The sequence below is a fragment of the Colobus angolensis genome, unplaced genomic scaffold, assembly GCF_000951035.1.
Source record: "Colobus angolensis palliatus isolate OR3802 unplaced genomic scaffold, Cang.pa_1.0 Scaffold89, whole genome shotgun sequence".
In the NCBI taxonomy this organism is placed as follows: Eukaryota; Metazoa; Chordata; class Mammalia; order Primates; family Cercopithecidae; genus Colobus; species Colobus angolensis.
The window spans coordinates 312,572-323,713 of NW_012122820.1; the positions used below are offsets into that span (position 1 = coordinate 312,572).

Here is an 11,142-nt window from a genome sequence, read left to right on the forward strand (position 1 = left end):
GCATTCCTGGGCACGCTGGACTATGTCACCGCCTGCAGGCTGCGGCCCGAGGAGGCGCTGCTGGCCGCCAAGGCCTACGTGCCCTGGAACCAGCGGGGTCTGCTGCTGGCTGTGCTGCGGGAGGAGGCCCGTGGGATGCTGCAGCGATCGCCACGCGCCGGGCCGTCGAGAGCGCAGGGCCGGAGGGAGGCCGCGGAGACCGGCGGCCCCACCACGCAGGAGGGGTGAGGAACCCGCCCGGGCGCGCTGGGGCTGCTGCTTCTTGTGGGTCTCCTTCGAGGTAGCCAGGGATGTGTTTCCTACTGTTTTACAAAGGAATGAACGGAGGCAGCGTGTCGGGTAACCTCCCAAAGCACCCGAGGCAGGTCTAGCCCCGCTGCTTCCATAGTAGGGGCTGCAGTCCCGAAACGGAAAGGGGAAATTAAAAGCCGCGGCTCACATTTCCTTCCAGGCCTTTCGTTTCGTACATATAAAATAGCTCACCAAACCGAGTCTGTGCTGGACATGCGGTTCATTTGCTAATTTTCTTACCCAATAGGTCATGACAATTCCCTTTGTGGCTAAATGTGTTTCGGTCAGCACCGCCCTGACCTGCGTCCCTGCCACTACTCCTTCCAGCAGTCCTGGGTTTCGTTTGTTTTATTTTTTTTGTTTTGTTTTGTTTTTTGAGATGGAGTCTCACTCTGCTGTCCAGGCTGGAGTGCAATGGCACGATCTTGGCTCACTGCATCCTCCACCTCCTGGGTTCAAGCCACTCTCCTGCCTCAGCTTCCCAAGTAGCTGGGATCACAGGCAAGCGCCACCATGCCCGGCTAATTTTTATATTTTTAGTAGGATGGGGTTTCACCATGTTGGCCAGGCTGGTCTCAAACTCCTGACCTCAAGTGATCCTCCCACCTGGGCCTTCCAAAGTGCTCGGACTCCAGGTGTGAGCCACCGCGCCTTTGTTCTTAGCTGTAATCCATCGTCGGTAATGTCCTGTATCCAGAATGTTCTCTCCTTAAGACGGAGACAGGCATGCAGTTCCTGGGTCAGGGAGCGTGGCCACTTGTAGGATCCTTGACTCCAGGAGCTGCCCTCCTCTCACCACAGTCTGGCCACCGCCCATCCCCCACTCACCCCTGATGCGCATTTTGCAAATTCTTTACCAGCCCAAAGCCCAGTGGGTGAGTCCCTAGCTGCTTTGACTTCCCTTGTCTAATTGCTGGGAGGTGGCAGGAAGGGGTTTCAGCAAAGCTAAAAGCACTGAGACAGGGGGCGTCATTGATGTCAACCTTCACTCCAAGGCACACACACAACACACACACACAACACATACATAACACACACACACACACACACACACACACAGAGTTCCTCTGCCTTCCGGGTGTTTGATGTGCATGGCTTTGATTTGCTGGTGGTGAGGAACTTTCATTATGTGATGGCATTTATATTTCTTCTCTGGGAGTTGTCAAATTTGAGGCTCTGGCCCCATTTCCCAGTGAGTGCTTATTAACATTCCCACGTGGACACAGGAACGTGTCACATGCAGCCGTGTGTTTTCTTTTTCTGCCTGCACGCACACCCCTGAGCCCAGCAAGGCCAAATTGTTCGTCTGTGCTTTTGCAGAAAAGGAAACTGAGGCAGGGTCTGCTCAGGGTCAGCCCTGCCACTGTCTGTCTATACCGCCTCAATCCCACCTCCCACAGGGTGGGGGAAGGGTGAGGGAGGGCATGAGGGCCGCGTGACGGGAAGGGCACCTTTGGCCTCTGGGGATGGCATGGCATGAGGGTCCCTCCAGAGGGAGCTGCCCAGGCCAGGTGCAGGAGATGGGATTTCCCCACTGCCCAATCACCTGGGCAGGTGGAGGGGTTGTCAAAAGGGGCAGGCCCCTCTGAGCTGATCTCCACACAGGGACGCCCGCGGCGTGCACCAGCTGGCCACACTGCTGATGGAGCTGGATTCGGAGGACGAGGCCTCTTGCCTCCTGGCCGCTGACGCCCTGTACCGCCTGGGCCGCCTGGAGGAGACACACAAGGCCCTGCTGATGGCCCTCTCCCGGAGGCCCCAGGCAGCCCCTGTGCTGGCACGGCTGGCCCTGTTGCAGCTGAGGAGGGGCTTTTTCTATGATGCCAACCAGGTGAGGAGGCCCGGGGGGTGAGAGAGGGCAGGTGGAAACGGGCCCAGCTGGGAAGAGGGCACAGGCCTCCCGTGGACTTGACGCTGGACTCCGCAGTCTGAGCTTTGGACCAGGTGACTGCATTCAGCCCCAGCTGTGCACCTGCTGCAGGCCCTCACCTGTCTGACGCTCAGTCTCCTTATCTGGGTCCGGGTCCCACGGGTCGTCATGGAAATCGGCTGGGGCAGGTCCCTGGGGTCGGCAGATTCTCCGCATGCATAGCTGCTTTGTCGTACTTGCTTCCGCTGTGGTTATGAAGCAGAAGGGCCAGGAACCGACTGCAGGCCGAGCTTCTCTCCAAGTCTCTCACATAAACCAGGCTTGGATGCAACTCTGCCTTGGGGAGGGTAGCAGAAGGGCCCTCCCTTCCTGCCTCCAAGACCCCCGCTCCCAGGAAAGGCAGACCCTTGCCTGCCTCAGGTGCTATCCCGGGTTCCTGTCTGAACTGGGATCTAAAGGTTACGCTCTGGTGGGATTCAGGCCTTGGGACCTGGGGTGAGGGCCTTGTCGTGCCTTCTTCCCCCGGGGCCTGGTTTGGGTTCTGATCTCCTTGCCCTGCCCAGGTTCAGATGCCCTGAACCTGCGTCCTCTTGCTCAGCTTGGGGAACCCGTGTGCCCACCAGCGGCCAGCAGGGGGCAGCATTGGACCTCCTTCGGATGGAGCCGCGGAGAGGGGAGGTTGTGGGGTGGAGGTCTCCTCTGGCTCAGAGACCTGGTCCTACTTGGCCGTGCTGGGCTTTTGCTCCGCGTCGTCTGAAGGACTCCCTGGCGCCTGTTGACCCTTCCTGACCTAAAAGTCCCTTCCTCTGCTTCTCATGGGAGCACGCCCGTTCCTTGCTCCAGTGGGCCCCCTGGGGCGGGGTCTCCATCTCCATGGGACAGAGAAGTCCTAGGCTCAGGACCCTGAGAGCCCCAGCCCAACAGTGCCATGCAGCAGACAGACGCGGCTCCAACTGCAGCCCAGAGCAGGCTCACAGCTCCCCTCCCTGCCTGCTCCTCTGCGCCAAGCTGGGGACACAGTCCCTGCCTGCTGTGGGACCCCCACCTGTGGGGAGACAAAATGCCCCCAAAGGCTCAAAAGGCCACCCTGCAACACACAGCCAACCTCCTAGTGCTCAGACAGGGAGAAGCCCCCAGGCTTATGGACACAGCCAGGGGCTGGGGGAGGCAGCGAGGCAGGAGTACGGGATGATCAGGGTGGTGGCACTGGGTGGACCTTGGGGCAGAGAGGGTGGGGTGAGGAATTGCCAGGGGCATTGGCACTGGGTGAGCCCTAGGGCAGCAAGGGTGGGGCTGGGGGTGTTGGCACCAGATGGACCCTAGGGCAGTGAGGATGGGGTGGGGGATGGCCAGAGGCGTCGGTACAGGGTGGGCCCCAGGGCATCGGTCCCAAGGGCGTGGGCAGTGACTGTGGCACCCCTGCAGTTGGTGAAGAAGCTGGTCCAGTCCGGTGACACCGCCTGCCTCCAGCCCACCCTGGACGTCTTCTGCCACGAGGACCGGCAGCTGCTTCAAGGCCACTGCCACACCAGGGCCCTGGCCATCCTGAGGGCACGGCCAGGCGGGGCCGACGGCAGGGCCCACACCAAGGAGGCCATCGCCTACCTCTCTCTGGCCATCTTTGCTGCAGGTAGGGGCTGCCCACCTGCTCCCAGGGCCCAGTCTTGTGCCGGGCACAGGTGACATGGGGAGCCTTTGCCGTGTTGGACAGTGGGGACAGGCATGCTCCCCAGGTGCAGGGGCCTCAGGAACACCCATGGGGTGGACAGGGCAGGGGCCACTCGCTGAGGGCATCTCGCCATCAAGGTGGGTGCACCAAGGCCTGAGACCAGCCTCTGAGACCTGGGACCTGAGCTGGGACCTGAGCTGTGCCCTGCCTAGTGCCTGAGCTGCTGTCCCAGAAGCCTCAGCCCTGAGGGAAAAGGGAGCCTTTCCCAGTTAATGACAAGGAGGCGAGGTCCCTGCTCCCCTCAGCCCTTCCTAGAAACAATGACGGAAGCCCCTCCCGTGCACGCCTGGCCTCCCCACCCTGGGCCGCCCAGCGCGGGGTGCTGCCTGCTTCTTGGAGTCAGCGCTGGTTTTTGGTGGGACCAAGTGTCTGGAGGGAAGCGGATATTTCCCAGGACTCACAGGGATCTCCTGGGGTACAGGGAGTGTGAGAGCCTGGACCCAGATCAGGCGGCCGCGTGGAACCTGGCCATGCACTTAGTGAGAACCCCTCACCCTCCTCTCTCAAAGGGGGATGGCAGAGTAGCCCATGTGGGGAGGAAGTGGGATTCGGAGAGCTCATTCTGGGACAGAACCTGGCACGGAGAGCATGCCCTGCACACGCTGGTGGGCGCGCAGCCCAGAGCAGCCCAGAGCGGCCCGGCATGTTGTCCCATGTCCGCCACCAGACAGACACCCAGAAGGGGTACGACAATGATAACCTCTTTGGGGAGGGGTGTCTTATGCCCAGAATCCAGGGGGCTCCTCCTAGACTGCCCCATATCCAAGCCTCACACCTTCCTGCTGCTGCCACTCCAGGTCCCGCCCCAGGACCGTGACCCCCTGCCCTTGCCTGGCCTCAGAGGCAGCTGCAGTGCCCCTTCCCTTGGCAGCCCCCCAGCTGTCTCCAGTCCTGGAGGGGCTCCTCTTGCCCCGAAGCCAAGGCCCCCAGGTCCGCCGTGACTGTCTCTGTGTGTCTCGGTGTCCAGTGGTCTGTGAGCTCCCCAAGGTGAGCCCTGAAGCTCATGCACCCTCTGCTCTCCCCGGGCTGGGCAGGAGGGACACTGGGAGAGGGACCCAGCACAGGCTCATCCCGACCCCATACCATCTTCCTGCAGGAAGCCAGGCAAGTGAATCTCTCCTTGCCCGAGCCCGCTGCTATGGGTTCCTGGGCCAGAAGAAGACGGCCATGTTCGACTTCAATGCAGTGCTGCGGGCTGAGCCGGAGAACGTGCAGGCACTGTGTGGACGGGCATTGGTGCACCTGGCCCTAGACCAGCTGCAGGTGCCACCCTACTCCCCACCTGGGCCTGGGCAAACGGGTGGGGAACCCAGGGAGTTGCCTTCCTCCACCCCAAGGAGAGAGGGAGCCAGGAGGCCGTCCTGAGCAGCAAGATGCCCATCAAAACCTATCTTCCCATCCCCACCTGTACTGCGGCTCATGGGAGCCTGGTCCCCACAAACCCAGTTTCTGGGAGTCCTGCCCTTTCGTCCTCCCAGTCACAGTCTGCATGGATAGATGTGCGAGGCCTCAGAAGTACTAGGGGTCCTCCCCAGCTTAAATAATGCTCAGCGCATGCAGGGGTCCCTCTGGGGCTGTTGGCCAGGAGGTGTTTCCCCGGCTGCATTGGTGGGGCTGCCTGGCCCCAGTGTTGAGAGGGTTTTGGAGGACATACGCAGAGGGAGTAAGTGCTGGCCTCAGTCAGCCATGTCTGCCACAGACAGGTGTGGGGATTCAGCCCGTGGACCCTGATCTGAGCTTCATATACTTGCTCTTTAAGTTCGATATCTATGCATTTAAGACTTTCTTCTGCAGAAACTGCTCCAATTTAAAATAAAAGTTGGGAGAGGGACAATGGCAAGAAGACAGATCCCGTTCAGCTGGGGGAGGCCTGTGTGCTGGAAGACGGTTTCTGTTCTGTTTGATTATGAGCATTCCTTGCTTGCAACTGCACTGCATTCTGTGTGGTCTGACTCTGAGGGACTCACACTGGACCTGTGTGCTCAGCCCACACTGAGCACTGTCCCTGGAGCCCAAAAGAGTTGGGTCCAGCTAAGCAACCTCAGCTGAATCATTTCACCTCCCCAGGCCTCAGTTTCCTCCTCTGTAAAAGGAGGAGGGGCCTAAACAACCAATGGATCACAGAAGAAATCACATGAGAAGTTAGACAATGCTTAGAGACAAGTGAAAATGAAAACAACACACCCCAAATTATGAGACACAGGGAAAGCAGTGCTGAGGGGGAAATATATAGCTGTAAATGCTTCCATTAAAAAACAAGAAAGATCTCAAATCGACAATCTAACTTTACAACTTAAGAAACTAGAAAAAGAACACATGAATAGAAAGAAAAAGAAAGAGAGAGAGATTACAGCAGAGATCAACAAAACAGAGGATCGAGAATAGAGAAAATCAATGAAAACAAAAGTTTGTTCCTTGAAAAGATAAAATTTGACCAACTTTTTGCCAGGTGGACTAAGAAAGAGAAAACTCAAATTATGACAAACAGAAATGAAAATGAGGTTATTATTACCAATTCTGCAGAAATAAAAAGAATTATAAGATAGTAATAGAAACAATTGTAAGCCAACAAATCAGCTAATCTAGATGAAATGGACAAATCCCTAGAAACACAAAACCCACCAAGACTAAATCATGAAAAAACAGAAGATCTGAATAGACCTATAACTAGTGAAAAGATTGACTCAGTACTCAAAAATCTCCCAACAAAGAAAAGGCCAGGACCTGATGGCTTCACTGGTGAATTCTACCAAACATTTAAAGAACTAACACCAATCCTCAAAGTTTTCCAAAAAATCAAAGAGGAGGGAACACTTCCTCACTCATTCTATGAGGCCGGCATTACCCTGATACCATAGCCAAAGACACTACAAGAAAACTACAGACCATTATCCTGTAAGAATATTTAGGCAAAAATTCTCAACAAAATACTAACAAAACAAACTCAGCAATTTGTTAAAAGGATGCCACACATGACCAAGTGGGATTTATTGCTAGAATGCAAGGATGGTTCAACATACAAATGTCAATTAATGTAATATACCACATTAACAGAATGAAGGGGAAAAAATGATCATCTCAACTGATGCAGAAAAGCATTTGACAAAATTCAACACCCTTTTATGATAAGAACACTCAACAAACTAGGAAGAGAAGGAAACTGCCTCAATATAAAATCCATATAAGAAAAACCCACAGCAAATATCATATTCAGTGATGAAAAAGAAAAGCTTTTCCTCTAAGATCAGGAACAAGGCAAAGATGATCACTTTTGCACTTCTACTCAACATTGCACTGGAAGTTACAGCCAGAATAATTAGACAAGAAAAAAATTACCAAGCATCCAAATTTGAAAGAAAGAAATAAAATTATCTCTGTTCTCGGATCCTATATGTAGAAATCCCTAGATTCCAGACACACACACACACACACACACACAAAATAAAAAACCTGTTAGAACTAATAAGTGAATTCAGCAAAGTAGCAGGATATGAAGGCAACACAAAAATCAGTCCCTTTTTTATACATTAATAATGAATAATCTAAAAAGGGAATTAAGAAAATACAGTCACCACTTGGTATCCATGTGGGATTGGTTCCAGGACAACCCTCAGATACCAAAATCCCCACATACTGAAGTCCTACAGTCAGCCCTGTGGAAACCCCAACCCCTAGATATGAAAAGTTGGCCCTCCATATATGCAGGTTTCACATTGCAAGAATTGATCTGCATTTGACTGTGGATTCAGAACCCACCAATATGAAAGGCTGACTGTATTTGTTGAAAAAAATTCACATATAAGTGGACCCACATAGTTTTAACCCATGTTCAAGAGTCAACTATAATTCCATCTACAATAGCATTAAAAAGAATAAAATACTTAGGAATTAACCAATGAGGTGGAAGATTTGTACAATGAAAACTACAGAACATTGCTGAAATAAAGAAGACATAACCAAAGGAAACACATTCCACGTCATTGTATTAGAAGACTTCATGTTGGTAAGACGTCAGTATTACCCAAAGTCATCTACAGATTCAATGCAATCTCTGTCAAAATCTCAATAATGCTTTTTACAGAAGTAGAAAAGATAAATTCTAAAATTCCTATGGAATCTCAGGGGACTCCAAACAGCCAAAACAATCCTGAAGAAGAACCAACAAGCTGGAGGACTCACACTTCCAGATTTCAAAACTTATTACAAAGCTACAGTGATCAAAACAGTGTGATACTGGCACAAAAACAGCCACAGAGACCAATGGAACAGAATAGAGAGTCGAGAAATGAACCCTCCCATATATGGTCAAATGATTTGACCAAGACTATTCATTGGGGAAGGGACAGTCTTTTCAACAAATGTTGCAGGGAAAACAATGCAAAAGAATGGAAGTTGGACTCTTTCCTAACACCACATACAAAAATTAATTCAAAACGGATCAAAGACCTAAAACTATAAAATTCTTAAAAGTAAGCACAGGGGAGGCTTCACAACGTTGGATTTGGCGATGATTTCTGGGCTACAACACCAAAGGCACAGGCAGCAAAAGAAAAAATAAAGTTGGATTTCATGAAAATTAATTTTTTTGTGCACCAAATAACACTATTATAACAGAGTAAAAAGGCAACTGACAGGATGGAAGAAAACCACAATATTTGCAAGTCACATATCTGATAAGGAATATCCAGAATATACAGAGAAGTCCTAAAACTCAACAACAATAAAGCCAAAAACCCAATTCAAAAATGAGCAAAGGACTTAAACAGACATTTCCCAGAAAAAGGTATACAAATGGACAATAAGCACATGAGAAGATGCTGGACATCACCAGTCATCAGGGAAGCACAAATCAAAACAATGAGATACGCCTCACACCTATCAGGATGGCTACAAGAAGTTTTTAAAAAGAAAATAACAAGCACTGGTGAGGATATGAAGAAACTGGAACCTTCTGCACTGTTGGTGGGAAGGTAAAATGGTGCAGCAGCTATGGAAAACAGGATGGCCATTTCCCAAAAAGCTAAAAATAGAACTACCAGCTGGGTGTGGTGGCTCACACCTGTCATCCCAGCACTTTGGGAGATCACAAGGTCAGGAGATCAAGACCATCCTGGCTAACACGGTGAAACCCCTTCTCTAATAAAAATACAAAAATTAGCCGGGTGTGGTGGCACGTGCCTGTTGTCCCAGCTACTCGGGAGGCTGAGGCAGGAGAATTGCTTGAACCCAGGAGGCGAAAGTTGCAGTGAGCCAAGATCACACCACTGCATTCCAGCCTGGGTGACAAAGCGAGACTCCAGCTCCAAAAAAAAAAAAAAAAAATAGACCTACTATATGATCAAGCAGTTCCACATCTGGGTCTACATCCAAAAGAAATGGAGGCAGGGTCTTTTAGAGACATTTGGACACCATGTTCATAGATGGCATCATTATTCACAAGAGCTTGGATGTGGAAGGCACCCAAGTGTCCACCGATGGATGGGTGGATAAGCCAAACATGTTCTATCCATACAATGGGGAATTATTCAGCCTTAAAAAGGAAGGGAATCCCGGTACACACTAAGACATGGATGAACCTCGAGGACATTGTGCTCAGTGAAATAAGCAGCCACCACAAAAGGACAAACATTGTGTGATTTCCTTATATGAGGTTCCTAGAGTCATTGAATCACAGAGACAGAAACCAGAATGGTGGGTGCCTGGGATTGGGGGAGGGGAATGGAGAGTATTTAATGAGGACAGAGTTTCAGTTTGGGAAGATGAGCTAGTTCTGGAAAGGGATAGTGGTGACAGCCACACAACATGAGGAATGTATTTAATGCCACCACACTGTACACATAAAGATAATTAAGATGGTAAATGTTATGTTATGTATATTTAACCATAATAAAAACAAATTGGAGAAAGAGGAGGGTGGGTGCTGCCCCTCCTGGGGATCAGAGGAGGCACCCTGGGGATGTGCCAGGTGCTGCCTGGCCCCTCCCCTGCCTGTCTCCCCCCACAGTGCTCCCATCAACCTCGGGTGAATGCAGGTGGGGCAGGAGAGATGCGGCTGAACAGTGGTTCCTCCAGCCTATAAACAGCCAGGACAAAAGGGACGTCCCCTGTGATCTGCTGGCCACGGTCTTGGGTACCAGCCTGAGCGGTCGACTCAACAGGATGCAGGGCAGGGGCGGGAGGGTTCCACTCCCAGGCCCATGACAAGAGGCTGTCACGAGGGAGACCTGCCCTGAGGCAGTCACAGCTCCGGGGCCCTGTACTTTCTCGCTGGAGGCTGCCAGAGACGAGGGCACTTTCCAGCCAAGAGCAGTGTTGAAATTGGCTGTCTGCCCTGATGCTTCGCTGGGTGAAACCACAGCACAGAGGCAATGTGCCTCCCAGGGTTTCTGATTTTCTTCAGGGCTGGAGTTCCAGGAAGCAAGGAAAAGCAATCCTAGAGGCCAGGGGGATGCCAGTCTCCAGAGGCCATGCTTGCTGCTGCAGGGCAGGCTGCCAGCCCAGGGCACCAAGTTTCCCCCAAGCCCACTGGCAGGCCTGACTTCCATGCCAGGCTGGGCCCCAGGGAGGGAGACATGCATTCGGGGCGAGGAGCCAGCTCTCTGCCTGCCCTTTCCTGCACTGGACAGACATCTGTGGCTGGCAGGGACACGCCCATTTAACAGCTGGATGTGGCCACAAGGGATCCTTGGAAACCTGCCTACAGGTGCTGGAACCTCCTCCAAGGGGTACCACGGGATCCTGTCCCTTCCTCCCGCTCTGTCCAGGGCCACAGGACCAGAGGCAGGGAAAGTCAGCCAGGACGTCGGAGGGCTGGCATGTGGGAGGGACGGTAGGAGCGGGAGCCCCTCGCCCCATCATGCCTGTGAACTTGCGCATCCAGGATGTGGGCCGATGCTGCGCCTCCCCCACGCCCTCTGCCTCTTCACCCTGAGAGGAGGACATGGCACAGGCTTGAGGTTGTGAGCGCTGAGTCAGCGCTGGGGCTCAGCAGCGGGCCCCTCCTCTTGGCCAACAACCTTGTCCTGTCTCTGAGCCTTGGTTTCACCCCGGGTAACATGCTGGGTGTTTCTTCCAGGCAGTCAGATGCTCACCTCGTGGAAAAGAAGAGCACATATTCCAGGAATTCAGACACTAACCTGGGGGCAGGACTTGTCCATGCTGTCAGATGCTCCCCTGGGGGTGTGGGGTGCTGCTCCAGGCTGTCAGATGCTCCCCTGGGGGTGTGGGGTGCTGCTCCAGGCTGTCAGATGCT

General features: G+C 52.9%; 1 protein-coding gene across 1 annotated transcript in view; it reads left to right on the top strand.

Annotated features, from left to right (window-relative positions):
- Positions 1-17: 17 nt before the first annotated feature.
- Positions 18-11,142, top strand: part of TTC34 (tetratricopeptide repeat domain 34) — a 22,874-nt gene continuing 11,749 nt past the window's right edge. Inside the window, exons 1-4 of the mRNA XM_011930979.1 lie at positions 18-224; positions 1,897-2,122; positions 3,587-3,791; positions 4,987-5,153. Of these exons, the coding sequence (XP_011786369.1) occupies positions 136-224; positions 1,897-2,122; positions 3,587-3,791; positions 4,987-5,153 (687 nt within the window). The 5' untranslated portion in view covers positions 18-135. The remainder of the gene's footprint in view (positions 225-1,896; positions 2,123-3,586; positions 3,792-4,986; positions 5,154-11,142) is intronic.